We start from the raw sequence: 23,739 nt of genomic DNA, 5'->3' as shown, positions 1-23,739 counted from the left end.
ATATTCTATTGTTAAAGCGTCATTATATCTAATATAAATTTATATTTTATTTTTATTAGTAGTTAAAAGTAATTTAATTTGTTATTATATTTATTTAATAAATAAGCCACCGTTAAGTAGTCGTTAAAATTAGTTTAATTTTTTTATTTATTAAATTAATAAATCATTATTAAGATGTCGTTAAATTTAATTTATTTATTTATTTATTAAATTGACATTACGTCTTTAAGTAATCATCAAAATTAATTTATTTATTTTTATTTTTTTATTAGATTAACTTTTTGTCGTGAAGTTGTCGTTATTAATTTATTTTTTTCTTTTATTTATTAATTTAGTAAATCTTCGTTAAATAGTCGCTAAAATTAATTTAATTTTTTATTTTATTTATCAAATTAGTATTCTGTCATGCAGTAGTCGTTAATATTTATTAAATTTTTAATATTATAGTTCTATCAACAAGTAGTTGTTCAACCTCGCCATGATTGCTTCTCTTCAACATCAAAAGTCTCTTTTAATTTTATCAAACACAAAACAATACCTCCACCCCCAGAGCTTTGTTGTTGATCTCCGCATCTTTTTCCCATCATCGTTTCAGAACCGTCGCCCCCGCTTCAATTCATGTCATCGAACTTTGCCATTTTCTCCCCACCGTCGATCTGAAACTGCCCCCCACTCTCCCATACACCATCAACACCATGTCGTTCAATATGATTCCCCCCCTCCTCTCTCTCCACTTAAGATTCAAGCTCAAGTTATAATACTTGTAATACACACACACACACACACACAGATATATATATATATATATATATATATATATATATATATATATATATATATATAGAGTAAAATTTTGAAGTAGCCAAAATGAAGCATAAAACACAATTTATGGCCACAGATTGAAAAAACACAATTTATGGCCACACATTGAAAAAACACAAATTTTGGCCATTTTTATTGATTTGGACGTTTTTACCCTTAATGAGGCGGACCTGGTAGGATCAGGCACGCGGGTCGCGTGCCGGGTCGGGTTAGGCACTTATGGCACTAATAGTGCCATAAGTGCCAAGATTTTACTTTGGTTTTATTTGGGATTTTCGTTGGCACTTATGGCACTAATAGTGCCATAAGTGCCAACGGAAATCCAAAATAAAACCAAGTAAAATAATCATTTTGGGCACTTATGGCACTAATAGTGCCATAAGTGCCATACGTGCAGCACAAATACAGAAACAACAACATTATTTAAACCCTAAATGGAACATCTAAACCCTAAATGGATAATCTAAACCTTAAATGGATCATCTAAACCTCAAATGGATAATCTAAACCCTAAATGGAATATCTAAACCCTAGAGGAAAGTGTGCACTTATGGCACTTATGGCACTAATAGTGCCATAAGTGCCATACGTGCAGCACACAGATCAGATTAGATCTGCCATGGCTGAAATCGAAGGAGGCGGAGATCAGATCTGCCGATGGAGGAGGCGGCGCAACGATCAGATCAGATCCACCGCCGCCGCCTCATCAGACCAGATCTGCCGCCGCCGCGCGCTGGAGAGAGAGAGAGAGAGATGAGAAAGAGAGAGGAGAGAGCGGTAGCCGCTGGAGAGAGAGAGAGGGAGGATCTCCTCCACCACCGCCGCGAGAACTCCGACGAATTCTCCAAGCTCGGCGCCGCTGTCGCGCAGCCGCTGGAGAGAGAGAGAGAGAGGGAGATGAGAAAGAGAGAGGAGCCGTTGGAGCAGAGAGAGGGAGATGAGAAAGAGAGAGGAGCCGCTGGAGAGAGAGAGTGGGAGATGAGAAAGAGAGATAAGAGAGTGAGAAGGGTAGAATAGTCATGACATACAAAAAATGGCCAAAATTTATGTTTTTTTAAATGGTGGACAAAATTTGATGTTGTATGTTGAATAGGCCATTCGGCCCTATTGTTTCTATATATATATATATGTATATATATATATATATATATTACAAGTAGCAATTGGAGCAACATTTGGTGTCTATTTGAGCTTAATCTATTCCAACTTCTTCAAGGGTAGAAGACACGTTGAGCAATGTTTGTCTTTGCTTCTTTGCATTCTCACACATTAATTTCAATAGTTTCACCACGGATTTGGTCACAAAAGTTTATTATTGGCCATGAGAATAACTTTTCTCACTAGGCACTGAGCAAATGTCAATAGATTTAAATTCCACACAGTGGAATATGGGTCGAGAAACAAAACTGACAAGCGCAGAATTTGCATGAAGGGTTTAGTGTGAGGTGGAGTTCAACAAGATTATTATGGACGTTTGTTGGAGGTTGAGATTTTGAAGTATCATGGACTACCAACCAAACAAATCACTTTGTTCAAGTGTCAATGGTTAGACCTTTTTCCAACTTGGACATTGGTGGATCGAAAATTTAAGGTGGTTTCCATCAACCAAACTTATTTATACAACAAATATGAACCATTTGTCCTAGCATCACAAGCCATTCAAGTTGATTAGTGCACTTACCCAAGTAGAAATGTGACTAGGCAAAATTGGTTGGACGCTTGTAGAAGTTTCGAGCAATAAAACAACAACAATAACGTTTTTGCCTTTCCAGGATGAGTTATTTACCCAAGTACATCATACAATAATAGATGATGATCCAATTCTCGTTCATCTTGATGGTGGTTTGGTAGACACTGTAGACGATCAAGATGAAGATGTAGATGCAATTCAGGAAGGCATTTTGAAAACATAATCGGTGAAGCTAATGATTTAGATGATATAGAGTATTTGTTCATTACATGTTTGTGGACATTAAATCTTCATTAAACTCTCAAACGAACACCTTTGTTTTCATCTTAATTAACTAATTTCATAATGATTGTTTTAGAAAGATGATGAGTAGTACTGCTTCGTATCAAACCGACTCAGGCGCGACCTTGCCAAGATCTGATGATGAGCTTGAGACCCACGTTCCTGAGATGCAAGCATTGTCGACCCGTCCAATCTTAGCACCTGATGGTAGCTAGGCTTATCTGTTGGTTGGAAGATGGGTATGTATATCTGTCAGTCAACTTAATTCAAATGTAATGATATCTTTAATTTAATTTACTAATATTAAATTCAATACTTAATAATTCAGCATTATGAGGTTGACTAACCCTATTCGACGTAGAGCTACTTCAAGCTTCATTGATCCTAATGGCATCAACTGGAAGAATTTATCGTCCACCTCTATAGACGTATATTACACTGAGTTCAAGGCATATTATTGTAAATATTATGTTTAGATATCACTAAATTTATACTAACTTCAAATTCAAATATTGTAGAAAACATTTACATGGGACGAGGAAGTTTAGAGCTCGAATGTCATTCATAGGACATGGATCGCATAGGCTAAGATTGTTTATAAAAATTTTATCCAAAGATGTAAAATTAATATCGATATGAGGAATATTCCTAAATTTCTTCATAAAGACGTTGTCACAAAGTGGAAGGAATTTTGGGCGATGCCTGAATTCAGGGCTAAGTTGTAGTAGGCTAACAAAAATCGTCTATCTGAGACTGCTAGCCCAGGTACAAGAATATTTATCCACTATGGAGGCTCTTGTAGTGCTATTGATCACGCTTAGAAGTTGATAAGTTTTTGCAAACATATTTAATTTTTGTAAAAAAAATCAATATTTCATTAATATAATTATGAACCTCTATATGTTCATTATAGGCTCAAGAGAAGAACATTCCTACCACAACTCCACAGTACGATACTTTCATGAGGATGCACTGTAAGAAATGACAGTACGACAGAAGGGCACAGGCTCAAGGGCGTAAGTTAAATAATTTTTTTATTCTAATCATTTAATTACTTCTATTTTTATTACATTTTAAGTTGTGCATCGTGAATCAAAATATAGCACGAGATACAATGGCGAGTCGGGGAGTTACGCTCTACTCAGAGATAAGATGTCACTTCAGATGAGGTCAGTCAAATTTATAGGAATATGCCGACGCCAGACTAGAATAGGCGCAGACTAGGATTGTGCATGATTTCGAAGAGGTCTCATTCGATGAGCACGTCTCAATTTGCTTCAGCAGCATTCTCCGCTCAGATTGTATAGCTCCAAATGGAGTTAGAGCGGACACAACAATTGAAGATTTCTCTATAGACTAAGGTGGAGGATCGATGACGGAGGGATGCAAAAATGGAAACTAGGCAGCTGGAGATGCAACAACAACTCGCTCAAATCATGCAACTCTTCCGGTCATCATCGGGGTGTTCCCCCGCCCTCCACTTTGGTGGAGTGTTCCCATCCATAAATACATGATTTGTGCTTGTTATATATTGTTATTAGTTTGTTTTTGTTGCAACATTTAGAAATTTATTACAGTAACATGTATCTATTGAGACGTTCTTATTAGTTTGTTAGTTCATCAGCTCAAACATTGTACTGGTTTTGTAATTTATTGTAATGTTGTATTTTAGGTAGAATAGAAACATGTATTATTAAAAAAATAAAAAAATAATTTATAATATATAACGATGACTGTGCGACAGAAAATAAAATAAATATATATTATTTGACGCTTTTATGACGAAATTATTAGCAACGCTTTTACGACTGAATGTAAAAAAAAATATATTCTATATAATTAACAAAGGCTTTACGACAAAAAATAACAAAATAATACTCCCTCCGTCCCTGAAATAAGTTCATCTTTTTCCATTTTGGGACGTCCCCCAAATAAGTTCCTCTTTCTTTCTTTCTATTTTTGGACAACTACCCCACCACTAATAATACTTTATTTATTCTTACTTTTCACTTTTTCACCACTCCCAATACTAATTATAACATATTTTTTTTCACTATCAATACACTTTACCATTTTCCTTAAAACCCGTGCCGTCCCCAAAGAGGAACTTATTTTGGGGACGGAGGGAGTATATAAATAACGACTCCTATACAAAGAAATATAAATAATAAAAAATAAAATAAATATAGCTACGACTTTACGATAATTTTTTTTTGAAAAATGTCAATAAACGACACTAAAATGGTCGTCGTTGTGATTTAACAACGCTTTATCCATCATTAATGACTATATTGCGTCATAGGTGAATCGTATGATCAAGCATAACTCGATGCCTGCTATTTCATCGTTAATCAAGAATTTCTACAATTTAAGTATGAAATTTTCGTCATTAATTTTGAATTTTTTGTAGTGCTTCACTCTAATTATTATTTTTGTCACGACCGCACTTGCTAAGGATAGCAAATTCGGGGAAACCGCGACTAGGGGAGGAGATTTAGGAGCGGGATTAGAAAAGGGGCATGCTTAGCTTCTTGATGATTCGACTTTGTATAAGGGAAACAATCGAAATAACTAGATATTAACGAAGGCCATAAGGGGACCGTACATAATATTATCCAAAAAGGGTACTCAATGAGTTCGAGTACATTGTTAAATAATACATATTGTTTGACGAATGACATAACATCTTTTCGTAATCAGTGTTCGCAGCGGAAAAACAACAATTTGAGTATATGTATGAAGACATATACTCCACTCTGAGGTTCTCGTCCTAGATTGACAAAAGCTCCGCTTGCACACTACGTCCCCGATCACAGCTCAACCTGCACATTTAAAAATACATGCAGGGCTAAGTACGGGAGTACTTAGTGGACACTTGCCGAAATTTACATACATGCATAATATTTTATTGTCAAGCCCTTAACAGTAGTAAGATACGAGGGTTTTCCTTTAAAGACTCGTATTTACCAAAAATAACATCATTTCTTTCATCAGTAACCCGCGCAGGCATTTTAATATCATTAATCACCATATCAGTAACTCGTGCCGAGAGGGAGGCCTCCCTCTACGGTCACTAGGATCGGCCAACCCGCTAGATAACTCACGATCACAAGGGTGTACACTAATTCCGAAGAGATTTGCGGTCCCATCCGGAATCCAAATTCGATTAACATCAGATAGGCAATTAATAACAAAACATAAAGCATTTAGGCATTGACAATATCATTCAAATTCATAAGCATAAAGTCTTAACAATTCTACTATATGGTTTTAGTTTATACGTAAGAAAGCCCACTTGGTAGTGGAGACTCACGACTAAGCCTTAAACTCTTGCGTTCAACCTTGATTCGGAAAAGAATAACGTAAGGTCTTAGTCCGAGGAAATTCTCAAATAAATGAGGATGCGTAATGTAATTATGCATGGCTCATATTCCTTTTTATTAAACAATTAACCCAACTAGGTTCCGTCCCATGAAGTCAAGTAATTAACTATATTGATTCGTTCTCATTAGGGCGTTCTAAACTGCCAGTAAAGATATAATAATCTCCCTTCGTGTAAGCAAGGGAAAGAAAAATAATAATGATTTAAACACCCTATGTTCTCTTCTCTCTCTCTCTCTCTCTCTCTCTCTCTCTCGCGGTCTGCTCTGCTTCTTCGCTTTCTGCTCTAGAGGTCAGCTCTGTGGCGAAGTGATTCCTCTGGCGAGGAACGATTCCTCTGGTGAAAGTGATTCCTCTGGCAAAGTGATTCCTCTGGCGAAGTGATTCCTCTGGCGAAGTGATTCCTGGCGAAGTGATTCCTCTGGCGAAGAACGACTTCTCTGGCGAAGTGATTCCTCTGGCGAGGAACGACTTCTCTGGCGAGACCATTTCTCTGGTCTGGCATTTCCAGGTCTGGGAAGAACGATGGGGACTCCAGTTTCCAAAACCAGAATTCTCCGTCCTTATCTCGCCTCGATTTTCACTCGTATACAGACCTTAATCTCTACCTATGTGAGCATGCTGTGATTATTCATGTTCGTCTACGTTTAAAGCCAAAGTTCTCGTCGTTCATCAAGGTTTCAAGTTGTAGGTTCCACAAAAACGTGACTTAACAAGCTTTTTGTTCATTCGTTTACAGCCCATAAAACATGATTTCTGCGAGTGTGATTCATGCCGATTGGAGTAGCAACAGAGGTCGAAGGTTACCTTGATATATCGCGTGCTTTGGTCGGGTAAAGAACGATGGTTTCTCTCTCATTTTTTTGAGTGTTGAGGTGCAAACTGAAAATGAAATGGTTGTTGTTCTTAGGCCAAAACAGGTGGAAGGAAACATGGCGAAGGGTGGAAAATTAAGCCGAGTTTTTACCTTGTTCAAGTCGGCAGCAAGAATCTCGCTCTACTCCCCTTCGTGCAAGGTGTCGAGAGAGATGAAACCTCCTGCTGTTGCTGCTGAAAATTCTAAGTGTTGAAAGGAGAAAGGGGTGGCTCAAGGATTGAAGAGTGAATTTATACTAGGAGCTCGGTTGGTGTGCACTTGAGTGCCGAAGGGAGGAGCATGGTTGTAGTGTGGCTGAAATGACATGTTAGGTGTACTTGGGCATGGTTTGTTGCATGGGAAAGCTGCTGCAGCACACCTTTCTCACCCTTTTTCCTTTTTTTTCCTTAAATCTTGGATGTGGCAGACGTAGAGTGGTGTAGGGTGGGCGTGTGATGTGATCTACATAAAAGGTCTAAATAAAACCCTTCAGTGTTGGTTTCTCTGTATTAGAAATACTGGTTTCGTGTTTGCTAAAATCGAAAAATGCTAAATTAAATCCGTAGATTTAATTCGTTCGTCATTCTAATACTTAAATTAAATCCGTAGATTTAATTAGCTTCAAAGTCGGAAATAATTCACGACTTAAGTAACAACATGAAAAAAACTCTATCTTGATTAATAAATAACACAACTTCGCTAAGTTGGTTATAACTGAGTAATAATAATTCATTGACTCAAAGATTCTCGTCGCGGTCTTAAACACGCGAAGATAAATAAAAATGCATACTGCTAGTGTAGTGACTCTGTCTCCAAAATACGTAATTCAGAAATATAGTTGAAATCATAAGGTGCTTCATTTACTAGCAGATAGATAAATAAACACGCAATACTGGAATTAAATACTGATAAAAGAGCGGGTTGTTACAATTTTATTGTTTTGAGATAATATATTTTTATTTGTCGAAAGTTTTAACTTTTACTAACCTCAAAATTGAGTTGTTATATTTTGAATTGGGTCAAGATTAGGTTGTTGTGCTGAATTGAAATTTTATTGAGAAAAAGAAAAACGAAAGTCGAAAAAACAAGAAATAAGAAAAAAAAACAAAGAAAACCCGTTGAAGGCACATCAGACGCAAACTAACGGGCTACGAAACACTATAACGGCGAGGACCCAGAGGGAAAAACACCGTGAGAGGAAAACAGAGTCAAGAAATGTGCAGGAGCTCCAGAGCAGGAACCCCATGACAATCAAAAGTCAAGAGCATCATCCTCCGTATGAATATCAGAATCCATGATGTCCCCCCAACGTTGAGAAGAGACCGCCGTCATCGCAAGACCAGCTGCATCCCCGGGAGTGGAGATAGTAAAAGCAGTAAGAGGAAGACCTTTGGCCGTGGCTTCTTGGATCTTACTCTGGAAAACCGATATATCCGAAGGTCGACTAATATTGGAGCCTTGAATATCAGGATGCCGTAACCTGTGCTTTATAGAGGTATCAGAAACCCCCCTTTCACGGATTTCTTAGTAGCACCCTTAGGACGCCCTCGGCCTCGCTTGGCCGTAGGAGCTTCAGTGAACTCGACTGTTGAGTCTGAGGCTGGGCGAACCTGATCAATATCACGCCTCCCCGAGCCCACAGGTGTAGGTTGCTGTCCGCCAGTTGCATGAGTCGAGTCATCATGCAGAGGGACGGTTGAAGCACCAGACTTCGGTAGCGGATCAGGGGTGCGAACGATGCCAGGCTCATCCAGAGATGCTGAAGTCGTAATAGCGGCCGTGGGTATGCCACTACTAGAATTAGGCACAACATGTGTGGGAGACACAGCCCCAGACGGTTTCTCGAGCACAACTTGGGACAGAGCATGGTTAGAGATACCCTGATGCTGCTCACCAGGTGTTTGTAAATAAGCCTCAGCCAAAATACCATTCTCAGAAGGCGGCGTTGAAGCTGGAATAGGATTCTCGCCCTTCGAAGCAGCTAAAGCTGCAAGAACCTTGAAAGAATTATCATCACCAGAACTAGAAGCAGCCAAGTCCAAGCAAGAGTTATGGCTAGAATCTCGCTGAGCTTGATTGGAAGAAACAACTTTCCTCCAGTCGGGCTGATTCTTGCGATTTTTCACCTTAGTGAAACCATCAGTTGGTGGTTTAGTAGTATCCGTAGAATGATCAGGAACCTTTTTATCCACCATAGCTTTCCTGCATTCGTTAGTAGCGTGGCCAACAACCTTACACAAACGACAGAAATATGGCAAATTTTCATAACCGAACTCAACCACAAAAGAATGCACACCGCAACGGAAATTTAGAGAGTACGGAACAGTGGTAGATACATCCATTTCAACTAGCACTCTAGCAAAATGACCAACCATAGCAGAAGCAGCTTGACCATCAATGCAAATAGGAACCCCGACTCTCCTAGCAATCCCGGAAATCACCTCCGGGTGCCAAAGTTCATGAGGAAGATTGAAAATACGAACCCATACCTGTGATAGAGAAGAGGTAGCTTTGTAAGGATCAAAAAAAGGCACCCATTTTTGAAGGTGCAGGATCCCCGAGCGAAGACGCCAAGAAGCTTGTGCAAAAGCGGTGGCCGAGTCTTCGGCGGAAGAGAATTTCAGCGTAAAATATCCTCTGCCAAGAGGAATGATATGCCAGGGAGAAGATGGATTCCAGAGATGGGCAAGCTCCATTTTAAGATCATCAGCAAATCGAGGAGAGTCTCCCTTACGAAGAAGAAGGCGTCCGTGAATGGCATGATGAAAGCTACGCACTTGTCGGTGATGAAAATCCGGCGAAATATCTAACCAATATTCCTCATCGATCAAAGAAGGCTTAAGGGCGTCAAATTCATGTGCCGGCACATCGATCGGCTTAGCCGAAGGTCCCTTAACAGTGGAGGCAAAATAAACCCTCATAGGGTTAGGGTTTATGGGAGGCGGGGCATCATCCATTCCCTTCGGACCTGTCAGCACGGCGGGGATACCAGTCTCCGGAAGGTTATCAACCGAGGAGGCTCCGGCAGAGGGCGACTTGCCGGACAAAACCGTTCCGCTGTGAGTATGTTGTATCGTGGAAACCCTAGATTGTTGGTTTGAGAGTTGCTGAATCTCCGAAAATAACATATTAAGGGCAACAACGTCGGAGTGGGAGTCACGGGATTCAACAGACAGCGGCTGTCGAAAGCTATCCGAAATGAACGGAGATGAAGGACGAACAAAATTATTTGAAACCTGAGGGAAAACCGAACCGGAGGTTGAAGACGCCATGATGGAACCGAACCGGAGAAGACGCCGGTCGTTGATGCGTGACAGTGGAGACGGCGAAAATAGTGGCGGCGGAAAACCCTATGGCAGATCATGGCCGCGAGAGAGAGAACGAGAGCGTAGGCCGCAAGCCATCACATCCCAAGATTAGGTTGTTGTGCAACATGAAAGGAAAAAAGCAAACCTAATTTTTATCACATATATGGACAATACAAACTTCTGTTTTACAAATAAAATACTCGAGCACATTTAAAATAAAATGAAGTTAAGGAGTGATGGCGAGCTCAAAGATGACAAAATAAGGAGATTTAGGAGAGAGAGTATTTTTCTTGACTGATAGAGCCACACATTGTTGTTGGCAGTATTGCAAAAAATCATCACGTTTTTTTTTAGTTTAACATGACCAGAATTTAAAGAAAAATATCATCGCGTTGCTTGTCGACTGAAATTTAAAGGAAAAATCATTATTTTTGTTGTTGTGTACATAAGTAAATAAGTGGTTTCAATAACAATTTATTAAATTTGATAGTATTAATTAAAAAAATGAACTGAAATTCAGACTAGTTTTATGGTGTGAATTAAATTGGTAACATGAATGAATAGAACAATTGATCAATCTTCTCAATATGTATGAATCTTTTTAGTTTTCCATGCATATAATCTAAATATATATATTTTTTAATTTGTTGAATTTCATTTTCAATCTCTGGATATCACAATCATTGTGTGAACATAGATGATATGGATATTATTAGACATGTTATGTACGAGTTATTTAGATTAAGCGATTATGATAGTCTTATGAATTATGACAATTTATGACACGACGAAGATGGTGAAGATGCTAATAGGGATGATGTACAATATGATGATGATGTTCATGATTATAATGATGAAGTAACAAGTGGTGAGTATAAATGAGAGGTACATTTTTAGAAGGTGGACAAAAGACGTGCATCGCCCATACTAAGTTTTTTTTCTTTTTTTCGTGGAGGTTATCTGCATATGACTGAGGAATACAGAAAATTCAGAGAAGTGGAGTAAATTTTTCATGAATGTGATTTATTGTTAAATTTCATTTCAAAGTCATCATTAATTAAGTAAATATTTGCATTTAATTGTTTTTGTAATTTATTTTAATAAAAATTTATAATTTTGTATTCTACTTTTAAATATGTTAAATTATTTAAATAAAATTATAATATATGTAATTCAAAATTTGAACTTAATTCAATTGTTCACTAATTAAGTCACCTTTAGTCTAATTGTTACAATTGAAGTGTAGTTTCGTCACTAATATATATGAGTAACGACTTACATTTAGTCATCGCCAACATAATTTAATAATGCATTTTAACTTTGATATTTTTTTGGATCTCTTAATGCATAAAAATTCTTTAAAAGTAACTTTTTTTTAAATATAAATAAAATAAAATACCAAAATTAATTAAGGGTATCAATCCGAAACGACTAAAACCTTCAAACAAAAACGTGAAGCTCTTTTCTTAACTCTTGTAAAATTTTCGTCTAAAAAACATCTCTTAAATTTTTTGATTTATACAATTTTTTAATTTCACAACACATGCATACATGAATCGTTCCGCTGACTTTAAGGTTGGTCGGGAAGCGTCTTATCCATTGAACCACACTTCATTATCATTTATATATGATTTTTTTAAAAGAACACACACACACACATATATATATATATACATATATGTGTGTGTATGTGTGTGTGTGTATATACATACATATATATATATATATAGTGATTGTCTTAGTTTTTTTATTTTTTAATTATGTAATTTGATAAAAATAAATTATACTTTATTTAAATATAATTAATTCATAATTTTTAATATTTTTTTAACTTCTAATAAAGAGTCAAAAATTTTAAACTTGCACAGACCGTCTTGCATATGTATACGATTTTTTTTTTCACAACACATGAATGCATCGATCCACCAATAAAATTGGTCTGGAAGTATTTTACAAATTGAATTGCGTTTCATTATCATTTGTATATACGATTTTTATAAGAATATATATATATATATATATATATATATATATATATATAGGGAAGGGCTAAAATAAGAGCATTTCTTAAGATATAAAATAAGAATCATTTTCAGCCCTTAGATCATCAAGATCTACGGTTGATTCGTAATCCTGTTGGATGGATTTATGCTCCTGAGTTCGAACCCTAAAGGTAGCAAAAAATTAATTTTCATACTCCCTCCGTCCCATAATAAGTGGGCACATTCTTTTCGGCACGAAGATTAAGAAATTGAGTGTTATATGTTTTAATAGAGTGTGGCCTACAATTGTTGACCAAATTAGTGAGTAATTGTTGACTTAATTAAAGTAATTTTGGCATTTTTAGAAAGTGGCCTACACTACAATTGTTGACCAAATTAGTGAGTAATTGTTGACTTAATTAAAGTAAACTTTTGTCATTTTTAGAAAGCAGCCACTTATAGTGGGACAGACGAAAAAGGAAATGTGGCCACTTATTATGGGACGGAGGGAGTAATTCATACATTTATACAACGAATTCATACGTGTTCTATATAAAATTCATACATTACAAATTGCTCTTATTTCTTATTTTAAGATGTACTCTCACGGTAGCCCACCCCTAAAATAAGTACAGTTCTTAAAATATAAAATAAGAATCATTTTCAGCCATTAGATCATCAAGATCTACGGTTGATTCATCATTCTGTTGGATGAATTCATGGTCCTAAGTTCGAATCCCAAAGGTAGCAAAAATTTATTTTTCGCAATTCATACATTTATACAGTGAATTCATACGTGTTCTACATAAAATTCATACATTTTTCTTAGTTCTTATTTCTTATTTTAAGAGTTGCTCTCACGGTAGCGCTCCCCTATATATATATATATATATATATATATATATATATATATATATATATATATATATATCCATATGCCTAATGTATACTTTCAAAAAAAAAATTCGTAAACAAATTTATAAATTGTGCTATAAAGTATATTGGGTGTTTAAATAAAAAATATTTCAAAAATAAAAATAAAAATGTCAAACAAAAAGTAAAAATAAAAAACTAATAACTTTTTTTTAATAAAAATCGCCTGTTGTACTTCCTGTTTTTTGAATTAGAATTATAAGAGGTATCTTAGTATAATCAAATAAGCAACCCGCACGTAGACGAGACCTCTACACCACGCAAAGGTGGAAAAATAACCGCACGCATGCGGGACCGCTACCCACACAAAGGTGAGAATACTATTCACATAAAAGTGAAAAAATTACACCTCATGCAGGTGAAATTAAACCCAAGACCTCTCACAAATGAGAGTATTTGGGTGCCACAATTTTACCACTTGAACCAGGACTCATTGGCTCTATGCTTTATGTTTGAAGGCTTTAGTTTTATGTTCATGAATTAATGGCCTAGCTAGAATAATAAAAAGACAATCGATGAGATTTAACTAAAACTATTTTATGTTCATGAATTGAATTGATGGTCAAGAAACATGAAAAGATAATTAAGGAGATTCTTGCAAAGATATAAATATATTCATGAATTTATTAAATTAGTATTTTTAAAAGTTTAAACTTTTATTAGGGATAATTAAGGTAAAACACATTTTCATTTTAAATAGTATGGCTATTTTATCCTCGTTGATCCGGATCAATTTGACCCAAAAGGATTTATTCTTAACTAAATTTTAATTTAATTATTGTGGTAATAAATTAAGCCGTACTAATTATATTATTTGTTAAAAAGTTCTCAACATTTCATAGTTTTTTTTTTTTTTTTTTTTTTTTTTTTTTTTTTTTTTTTAACAAACAACACCCAAGGGGTGAGGGGTTAGGCAGACCCCCAACGAGTTAGAGCGTTTTTTAGGACAGTAATTTAGGTTGATTTGGAAATTAGGACAATAATTTTTGAACTTGTAAAAATAGGATACTAATTAATAAGTGTTGCACCCGCATGACATTTCTCGGTCAATTATCGAATTTTCGGACTTTCCCGCATGGACCAAGCACATGACATCCTATCTGGAGCCGTAAAAATGACGTGCTTGCTACATAACCAACCCCTCCGTGCAGGTCGTCATGTGCTTGGTCCGTGCAAAAAAGTTCCAAAATTCAATAATTGGCCCATAAATGTCCTGCGGGTGCAACCCTTATTAATTAGTGTTCTATTTTTACAAGTCCGAAAGTTATTGTCCTAAAAAACCCTCTGACTCGACCCCCAAGCTATAGATTAATCATCAACCAGTGTCTCATACAAAACGTTGCCCAAAAGTGACAACTCCCTGCGGAAGCAATAAGGAGAAACAGAAAACAGAACGAACAAAAATATATAGAGACGTAACCCAAAAATGGGAACATCCACAAGACCAAAGAAACGAAATCAGAAAAGAAACAAGCCAAAACAAACTAGCTATCAACATGAAGAATGAATCAAAAATTAGGATAGTCAAGCCGATCCTTCCTAACCAGAGTAAGAAACGGTCGAGGAGTAGAAGAGCAGTCAAAAGTAGTCAACGTCTGAACCTAATGCCCTCTCCTCGCCATAAAGTCAGCAGGTCGGTTTCCCTCGTGGGGGATGTGAGTGAGACGGGCTCGTCGAAGCTGAGTAAGCAGACGGATCCAAGTAATAGTATGACCAATACTAGCGTGACCGTGACGCCCAGCAGACATGAGCAACACGATCGCCGCCGCATCCATCTCAACCCAGATATGAGTAGAGAAGGTGATAGCCAACCTAATACCCTCGAGCAGGGCATCTAACTCAGCGTCAAAATTGCAAGTAGCCTCACAAGGGGTACATAAGGCAATAATGATAGCTTCAGTATGATCATTTACCACTCATCCACCTGCACCTCGTTGTGTATGTGAATCGAAAGAACCATCAGTGTTCAACTTCACCCAAGGAGACTCCGGAGAGAGCCAGTGAACGAAAGTGGACCGAAGAGTCCGGTTCACGAGGGAAGCTGGGGGCATGAAATCAACCGGTAGGGCACAACCTCGCATATGAGAGACGGTGAGTTTTCCCGCTGCAACGAGCGGTCGAAGATGTCGAACAATCTACCAAATCACATGAGAGGCACAAAAAGAAGTAGCTTGATGCTTACGACTATTCCTTTCCGTCCAAAGAAACCACATAACCAAACAAGGAACCAACAAGGAAATGTGCTTTTTGTCCTCCCTAAGAAAAGCGCGCCGCCAGTGACCTAGTATGTGCAATATCAGTGCTCGTGTGATATGGTATGTGCACAGTAGGAAACCAAGAGTCAAAATGATCCCACACAATCAAAGCCGCCTCACTCCACATGAAAATATGCAGACACGACTCAAATTGGGGAGACACACAATAAAGACACATGGAAGCAGGGGAAATACCCCGCGACTGGAGATGCGAGTCAACAGGAAGACGACCAAAAAACATACGCTACAGGATTACAAAGATAGATGGAGTACGACAATCACTCCAGATGTCAGCAAACAAAGTCTGCTTGGGCAGCCGTCTTCGAACAAGATCCCAAGCAGAGGAAGTAGAGAACTCATCGTGGCTTGTCAAATCCCAACGCATCACATCTTCCGTCCCCATCACAATCGGCGTCCAACTTAAAGCATCAATCAAATCAACAGGAATATCATGCAAGACACATAACTCATACAAACGAAGCTCATCCCAATCAAAGTCATGCCAAAAATCACAGACACAGGGAAAGGTGTGACCATTTCCGGGATCACTATATGAGCTCAAGGGGCAATCCCCGAACCATATGTTATCCCAGAAACTAATCCTATCATTCCCAATAGACCACATAATATGACACTGAATAGACTCAGAAATACGCATCATACGACGCTAAGTTGGACTCACATGAACAGTATAATGCGAGTGCTGAGGAAAACTCCTATCACAATACTTGGCCCACATATAACGAGCCCAAAGAGACTCCTTAGTTTGAAAGTGCCACCACAACTTAAAGCTGAAAGCGCGACCAACCTCAGAAAAGCGATGACTACCAAGACTACCCTCCACTAAAGGCATGCAGATATGTTCCCAGCTCACCTAGTGAATCTTCCGCTACTCACCCGTAGAACCCCAAAAAAATCTAGCAATCAACTGCTCCCAATCCCGGAGGACACTCTGCAAAGGCTCCATAACCTGAAGAATATGGAGGGGGATAGTACTAAGAGTACTTTGAATCAACACCAGACGTCCGCCAAAGGAGAGATGACGATGAGACCAACCATGGATCCTATCCGTCAACTTCTTTCTAACACCAAGGTAATGAGAGACACGATGATAATCGTGAAAAATTGGAATTCCAAGGTAAGTGAAGGGTAATGTACCACGCTGGAAACCACCAATAACATTGATACTCTGCTCCCACTGCCCATGATGGTCCCCAATGTAGAAACTGCTCTTGTCATTGTTCACTTTCTTCCCGAAAACAGTAGAGTAGTGATCAAGACACTCAACCAGGCACTGCAATGACTCAGTTTTCGTTTGCGTAAAGATAATAATATCATCAGCATACAAGAGATGAGAAATAGGAAAACCCCTGTACGCCGTCCTATACATCATGTGTCTCTGCCCAATAATCAGCCGATCATGAATACGGGATAAGTAATCCGCAACCAACGCGAACAAAGAAGAAGAGTGGGTCTCCCTGTCTAAGCCCACGAGTCGATTAAAAGAAGCCTGAAGGTGTTCCATTAACAAGAATAGAAAACCAACATCGACTGATACATCGCTCGATAAGACTCAACCACGCTGGTGGAAACCCCATCCGCTAAAGGATCTGAATAAGGAACGACCACTGAACACGATCATACGCTTTAGTCATGTCAAGCTTAAGCACAACATTCAGAGTATGAACACTCTTATCCAAATCCTAAATCAACTCCTGAGCAAGAAAAACATTATCACTCAATAATCTGCCCTCCACGAAACCACTCTGATTTGGGGCCAACACCAAAGAAAGAAGATGCACTAAACGTGAGGTCAAGATCTTGGAGATGACCTTGTTGGTAACGTTGCTCAGACTGATAGGACAGTAGTCCACCCAAGTCTCCAGATTCGTCTTCTTAGGGAGCAAGACGATGGTAGTGGCGGTAAAACTACGGGGCATAAAACCACCAGAAAAAAAATCCTGAAAAGCAGCTATCACGTCAGTTCCCACGAAGTCCCAACAGTGCTGAAAGAAAATAGATGAGAAGCCATCCGAGCCGAAAATACTGTCACTACTGATCCCAAAGACAGCCACTCGGATCTCAGCCGCATCAGGAGTCGCACGAAGACCATCTCTATCCAGAGTATCAAGAAGCGCGTGAATCACATCAAGATCCGGAGGCAGAAGCTGATCCACATCAGCGGACGAGAGAAGATTCTGAAAGAAAGAAGCAGCTGAGATGCGGATCTCCCTTTCATCAGTCAAACTCTGTCCACCATCAGAGATAGCATGAATCCGGGTTCTTACCCTCTTTTGCTTCACCCCAACCATGAAAGAACCGCGAGTTCCTTTCCCCTTCAGCAATCCATCTTATAGCCGCTTTTTGCTTCCAGAAGTCCTCCTCCTTGCAAGAGCGAATAACATACTCAACAATAGTCTTCCTCAGATTAGTCCGATCGGCAGGGGACGGATCAGAATCATAAGCCAACTGCGCGGTACCAATAGCTTCCTCAGCCTGTCTCAAGCTATCGAATATATTGCCAAACACCTCACGACTGATGAAGTGCTTAATCTGAGTGAGTTTAAACTGAAGGTTCATCGTGCCATTAAACATAGTTTCCTCAGTTCAGATACGAGCAACCTCATGCTTGAAAGTGTGATATCTGACCCACATATTTTGAAAGCGAAAAAAAGGCCGAACAGACTCATAAGAAAAACGACAGCTCAGTAAAAGAGGGCTATGATCAGAAGAAATCCTAGGAAGATGAGAAACCTGGGTCACGATAAAAACAGAAGTCCAGAACTCTCCAAGAAGAATCCTGTATAGTCTCTCCCACAAACCATTACGCTCCCAAGTGAAAATAGAACCATCAAAACCAATACTCCCTCCGTCCGCGATATCGTTTCCACATTGTGGACGGCGCGGGTTTTAAGAAAAGTGGTGGATAGTAGTGGATATGTAGTGAGTGGAGTTTGGGTCCCACAATTGTTGTGAGTGGAAGTTTGTGGACCCTACTTCTATAAATGGAAGTGGAAACGATATCGCAGACGGACCGAAATGACAAATGTGGAAACGATATTGCGGACGGAGGGAGTATTAAATAACTGACAATCAGAAATAGTATCGACAAAGTCGAGCATCTCTCAAGACGGTTGGTCGTACTACACATTGTTATCGTAACTCTTAATGTTTGTCCACGTATAAGTTAAAAGGAAATAAATAATTAAATAAATAAAATGTCCTGAAAGAAGACTGTTGATTGATTCTCCATTTCTTGCCAAATACGAGTAAATATTATTAATTAATAGTAATCTTACGTCATATGTATAAATCCTACACCGCATGAATTACTTATTTTAATTAGTGACCTTTCTCATCTCGTTGATTGTCATGATTTCATTGATGTTGAAAACTATTTTAGATAAGTCAAATAAAAATTTAAAATTCAAATCTTATTGGTATTTTTTGAGTCAATCTATAACAAAAACGCTATATATACACAGCTCGAAAAAATAAAATTTATTTCATAGTATAAAAAAGAAAGCAATTTAAAGAATGAAATTAACCATGCATGTGTTGCTATTGATTGGGAGGTACGCGCTCTAAATAATTTAAAAAAAGAAAAAAGAAAAAAAAGGGAGGTACTCCAATGTCCAATTGGAGTCAATGCGAAGTTGTCATTAATAATTAATTAAGTCAAATTCCTGTAATTATGTCTTTTGCCAAGCAAGAAGTCAATATAATATTTTAATAACACAAAACACAATCTCTAATTTACACGTGTAGTAGATAAGTAAATGAATGGGATACAATTCGATAGTTGAATCGTATAGTTCCATATTCATTACATTTGGAAATTAACGATGGATGATGTATTATCTTGCGAAAATTTAAGGGTTATTAACGTCTAAATACACTAATTTTAATTAGGAGTAGTTTGATTTTACACATAAACTTTAAAAGATATAAAAAATACATAAATTTTAATATTGTAATAACTTTATCACAAATTCAAATATTAAATATTCGAACTCTAGAAAAATCTTACGATTTACGGACTTAGAGATGTCTTATACGATGTCATTTTTTAAAACGTCCGATGAATACACGTCGATATTTCTACTTGCCACGTCAATTTTAATTTGAGCAGAAATTGAATTTGTGACATCATATAGGACATCTCTAAAACATATCGTATAAGACATCTCTAAACCCGTAAATCGTAAGATTTTTATGGAATTCGAATATCTAATATTTGAATTTATGATAAAATTGCTATAACATTAAAGTTCGTGTATTTTTTTACACTTTTTAAAGTTCATGTGCAAACCAAACTACTCCCAAAGTTGGTATATTTAGGCGTTAATAATTCGAAATCTAATTGTATCACACGAAATTAATTTTCTATTTTTTTTTAGAATATTTTAAAATATAGTCGATTTTCTTAATTTGAATTCTCTTACAATTTTATTCTACTAAATATTTTATTGATTATTTATAAAAATAATATATAGGATAATAAATAAGGATAAAATAGAATAAATATAATTATATTTAAAAGAAAATTATATTTTGTTAATTTGTATGAAAAAAGAAAGATAAATAGGAATAAAGGGACTGTATATCTAAATATATCTTGGATGATTTACCATTTCTAGGTCAAAGTAACTAAGTAAGCCATGCTTAATTATTGCTAACTTTTAACGTGAGCTAATTTTAGTTGAATCATTGCATACGTCATAAAATAACGAAGCTGTTCGAACAAAGATATATGGAAGCCAAAGAGAATTACTCCATTCCTCCGCTTCATTTGGTCTACTTTTCTTTTAGGATCGTCCCACTAGACTTGACATATTTTATTTTTTAATAATAAATTTTTACTACAAAAAATATAAACTAGATGTTTTACTCCATTAATTTTACTCTTCTTAATAACTAGGCCACTGAAATAGGACAAAGTGAATAAATACCTCACCATTTCGTAATGTTAACTTATCTACTTTGAAGATATAAGATAGAACGTGATCCTTAAAAGTGATAAAGAGTAGTATTATTACCTCCGTTTATGAAAGAATTTTCTATTTTTTTTTTTTGAGTCGTACACAAGAAAACTTTCTACCTATCTTTGGACCATAATTATAACATTTTTTCATTACTCGTAATAAATTCGACAACTTTTTTTCTTAAAACATATCTGATTCTCTTTTAGAAAGTTCTTTTATGGACGGATAAAGTATTATGTGACATCCGTGGTCCTTAAAGTTCTTTATCCTCAAAATATGTTTAGTATTTTGTATATATATTTTATTATAAATTTATTTGTGCACAGGAAAATATATGAAGGAATAATTGAATATTACAAAAAAAAGAAAAAAAAAAAGGTGTTGATGGTACGGAGGTATGAAATTGATCCCCTCTTAGTTTTGTCAAGTGATGATCCCTCAACTAGACCACTCATGGTCATAGACTCATAGTCATGGTCATGGTCATGGTCAACCAACATTTCCCCACACGTGTCCTTCCTCCCATCTCAACCCACACGTGTCCTTCCCCCCACCCCATCTCTCTCTCATACCCCAAATGCCCATGCACATTTCAACACTCTCTCACACACACACGCGAACTCATCAGCTGTTGGGAGATTCTTTTGTGGCATTCAAGCTGTAACCGAAAGGGTGGGTGGTCTTCCCCACCCCAACAATCCTACCTATATATACACCCCAATTCATTTTCTCTTGGGCAACAAACATCTCAATATCATTTGCTCTCTCTCCATCAATCCAAAAGCACCACCAAACACACTATTTAGCTAGTGCTTCAAATACTTGAAGAATCATGGAGTTCATATCCCTCTCTCTCTTGGCAGCAACCATAATCCTCTCCCTCTTTCTCCTCAAATTCCTCTACTCCCGCCATGCACGCCTCCCCCTCCCGCCGGGCACCATGGGCTGGCCCTACATCGGCGAAACCCTCCAACTCTACTCCCAAAATCCCAGCATTTTCTTCGCCGCCAAAGTCAAGAAGTAAAATCAATATTTAATTCCTCTCATATATATATATATATATATATATGAATGGATTTTGTAATTGATTTTGGCACGACTGCAGGTACGGGTCGATATTCAAAAGCCAGGTGCTGGGGTGTCGGTGCGTGATGATGTCGAGCCCAGAAGCGGCGAAGATGGTGCTGGTTTCCGAAGCTCATCTCTTCAAGCCCACATTCCCGGCGAGCAAGGAGAGAATGATCGGCAAGGCCGCCATTTTCTTCCACGAGGGAGACTACCACGCCAAGCTCAGGAAGCTGGTGCTCCGCTCCGTCATGCCCCACGCCATCCGGACCATGGTCTCCGACATCGAATCCATCGCCCTCACCTCCCTCCACTCGTGGCAGCACACGCAGTTCATCACCACCTTTCAAGAAATGAAAACAGTAGGCTTTAATTAATTAGAAAACAGCCTGTTCTCTCTCTCTCTCTCTCTCTCTCTCTCTCATCATCTTCATGATCAACGTGCAGTACACATTCGACGTGGCATTACTTTCCATATTGGGAAAGGACGAGGTTTCGTACAGAGAGGATCTGAAGAGGTGTTATTACATTCTGGAAAGCGGGTACAACTCGATGGCGTTCAACGTGCCCGGCACTCTCTTCTACGCCGCCATGAAGGCCAGGAGGGAGCTGGCCCACATCTTGGCCAATATTCTCTCTCTAAGAAGACAGACTAAGGCCCACCACTCCGACCTCCTCCAATCCTTCATGTCCCACGCTTTAACCGACGACCAGATCACCGACAATGTCATCGGCGTCATCTTCGCCGCCCGCGACACCACCGCCACCGTCCTCACCTGGCTCTTCAAGTTCTTGGCCGAGAATCCAATCACCCTTCAAGCAGTTACTGTAAGATATATTCCTTTTTTTTTTTCTTTTTTTTTCAATAATATTATAGTAGTAACATTTCTTTTATTTGTGGACTTGCAGGAAGAGCAAGAGGCAATAATGAGATCGAGTGATCAAAGGGGTTTGAATTGGGCAGACACCAGAAAAATGCCTGTCACAGCGAGGGTGATCAATGAAACCATGAGAGTTGCATCAATCTTATCTTTCACCTTTAGGGAAGCTGTTGAAGATGTGGAGTTTATGGGTAATTAATTAGAAGCTAGCTAGCTATTACTATTAGGACAAAATTAATTGGTTCTAATTAATAAAAAAATCTCTTTCACTAACAACAATTTCATTGTCTTGTTGTTTGTAAATACTTAAACAGGATATCGCATTCCAAAAGGGTGGAAAGTCCTACCACTTTTCAGAAACATTCACCACAGCCCAGAAAATTTCACCAACCCTGACATTTTTGATCCTTCAAGATTTGAGGTCTATATTGTTATTACAAACTAAAGTCCCATTTTTTAGATGAATATGAAAATTAAAATTAGAGTTTTTCCATGATGTGACAGGTTGAACCCAAGCCCAATACATTCTTGCCATTTGGCAGTGGGGTCCATTCCTGCCCAGGGAATGAGTTGGCCAAGCTGGAGATCCTGGTGCTTGTGCACCACCTCACCACAAAGTACAGGTGGGGTCAAAATTATAAAGTTTGATTTTTGTCAATTTTTTCTGTTTATAAACTTAATTTCTTGAGACAAGTTAAATTTCAGATTGAAATTACCTATTTCCAAATGGATGATTAGAATATTTAAATTCTGATCTATCTTATCGTGAAATAATCCTAGAGGAGACCCATTTTTTGAAAGTGAAGTACTAAACTTAGCAAGTTTTATAATTTGCAGGTGGTCTATGATGGGCCCACACGAGGGCATTCAGTACGGACCGTTTGCCCTCCCACAGAATGGTCTGCCAATCAAGATCTGTCTCAAAGAATAGAAAGTTTGTCTCACTAATGGGACTCTCTCACATGCCAAAAAAATGTTTAATCATATCACTAAATAAGACTAATATATATAGTAGTATAACAATATGATATAAGTATGTGGTGTGGTGGAAGAAATCCGCAATGAGGAGAAAGCTTATTGTATAAGGAGTTTGGCCATCTACAGCATAATAAGTACGTAGTTCGTTTGGAGGAGGAGTTGATGACAAAGATTTCAGGCTACATTTACTTTTTTAAACTAGGATGAGAAAATCAAGAAGAGGACTTAATACATAGGATAGTTTTATTTTCCTTGTTTCCTACATGTATGAAGTCCGCAAGGCAGATGATGATATATGATATAATATCTAATATTTCCAAA

The 23,739-nt window shown here is 37.7% G+C and overlaps 1 protein-coding gene across 1 annotated transcript; it reads left to right on the top strand.

The window, feature by feature from the left end:
* Positions 1 to 21,100: 21,100 nt before the first annotated feature.
* Positions 21,101 to 23,739, top strand: LOC130987139 (abscisic acid 8'-hydroxylase CYP707A2-like). Its single transcript, XM_057910764.1, has 7 exons — positions 21,101 to 21,514; positions 21,600 to 21,921; positions 22,007 to 22,387; positions 22,469 to 22,631; positions 22,755 to 22,861; positions 22,945 to 23,063; positions 23,278 to 23,739. Exons 1-7 carry the CDS (start codon positions 21,327 to 21,329, stop codon positions 23,369 to 23,371), a joined length of 1,374 nt encoding a protein of 457 aa, XP_057766747.1. The 5' UTR covers positions 21,101 to 21,326; the 3' UTR covers positions 23,372 to 23,739.

The sequence above is a fragment of the Salvia miltiorrhiza genome, chromosome 5, assembly GCF_028751815.1.
Source record: "Salvia miltiorrhiza cultivar Shanhuang (shh) chromosome 5, IMPLAD_Smil_shh, whole genome shotgun sequence".
Lineage (NCBI taxonomy): Eukaryota > Viridiplantae > Streptophyta > Magnoliopsida > Lamiales > Lamiaceae > Salvia > Salvia miltiorrhiza.
This window is presented reverse-complemented; position numbering and strand designations above follow the sequence as displayed.

Coding starts and splice junctions, on each gene's coding strand:
- LOC130987139 (XM_057910764.1), top strand. CDS start 21,327: ATGGAGTTCATATCCCTCTCTCTCTTGGCAGCAACCATAATCCTCTCC. Junction 21,922..22,006: donor CCTTTCAAGAAATGAAAACA/GTAGGCTTTAAT, acceptor ATCAACGTGCAG/TACACATTCGACGTGGCATT. Junction 22,388..22,468: donor TCACCCTTCAAGCAGTTACT/GTAAGATATATT, acceptor GTGGACTTGCAG/GAAGAGCAAGAGGCAATAAT.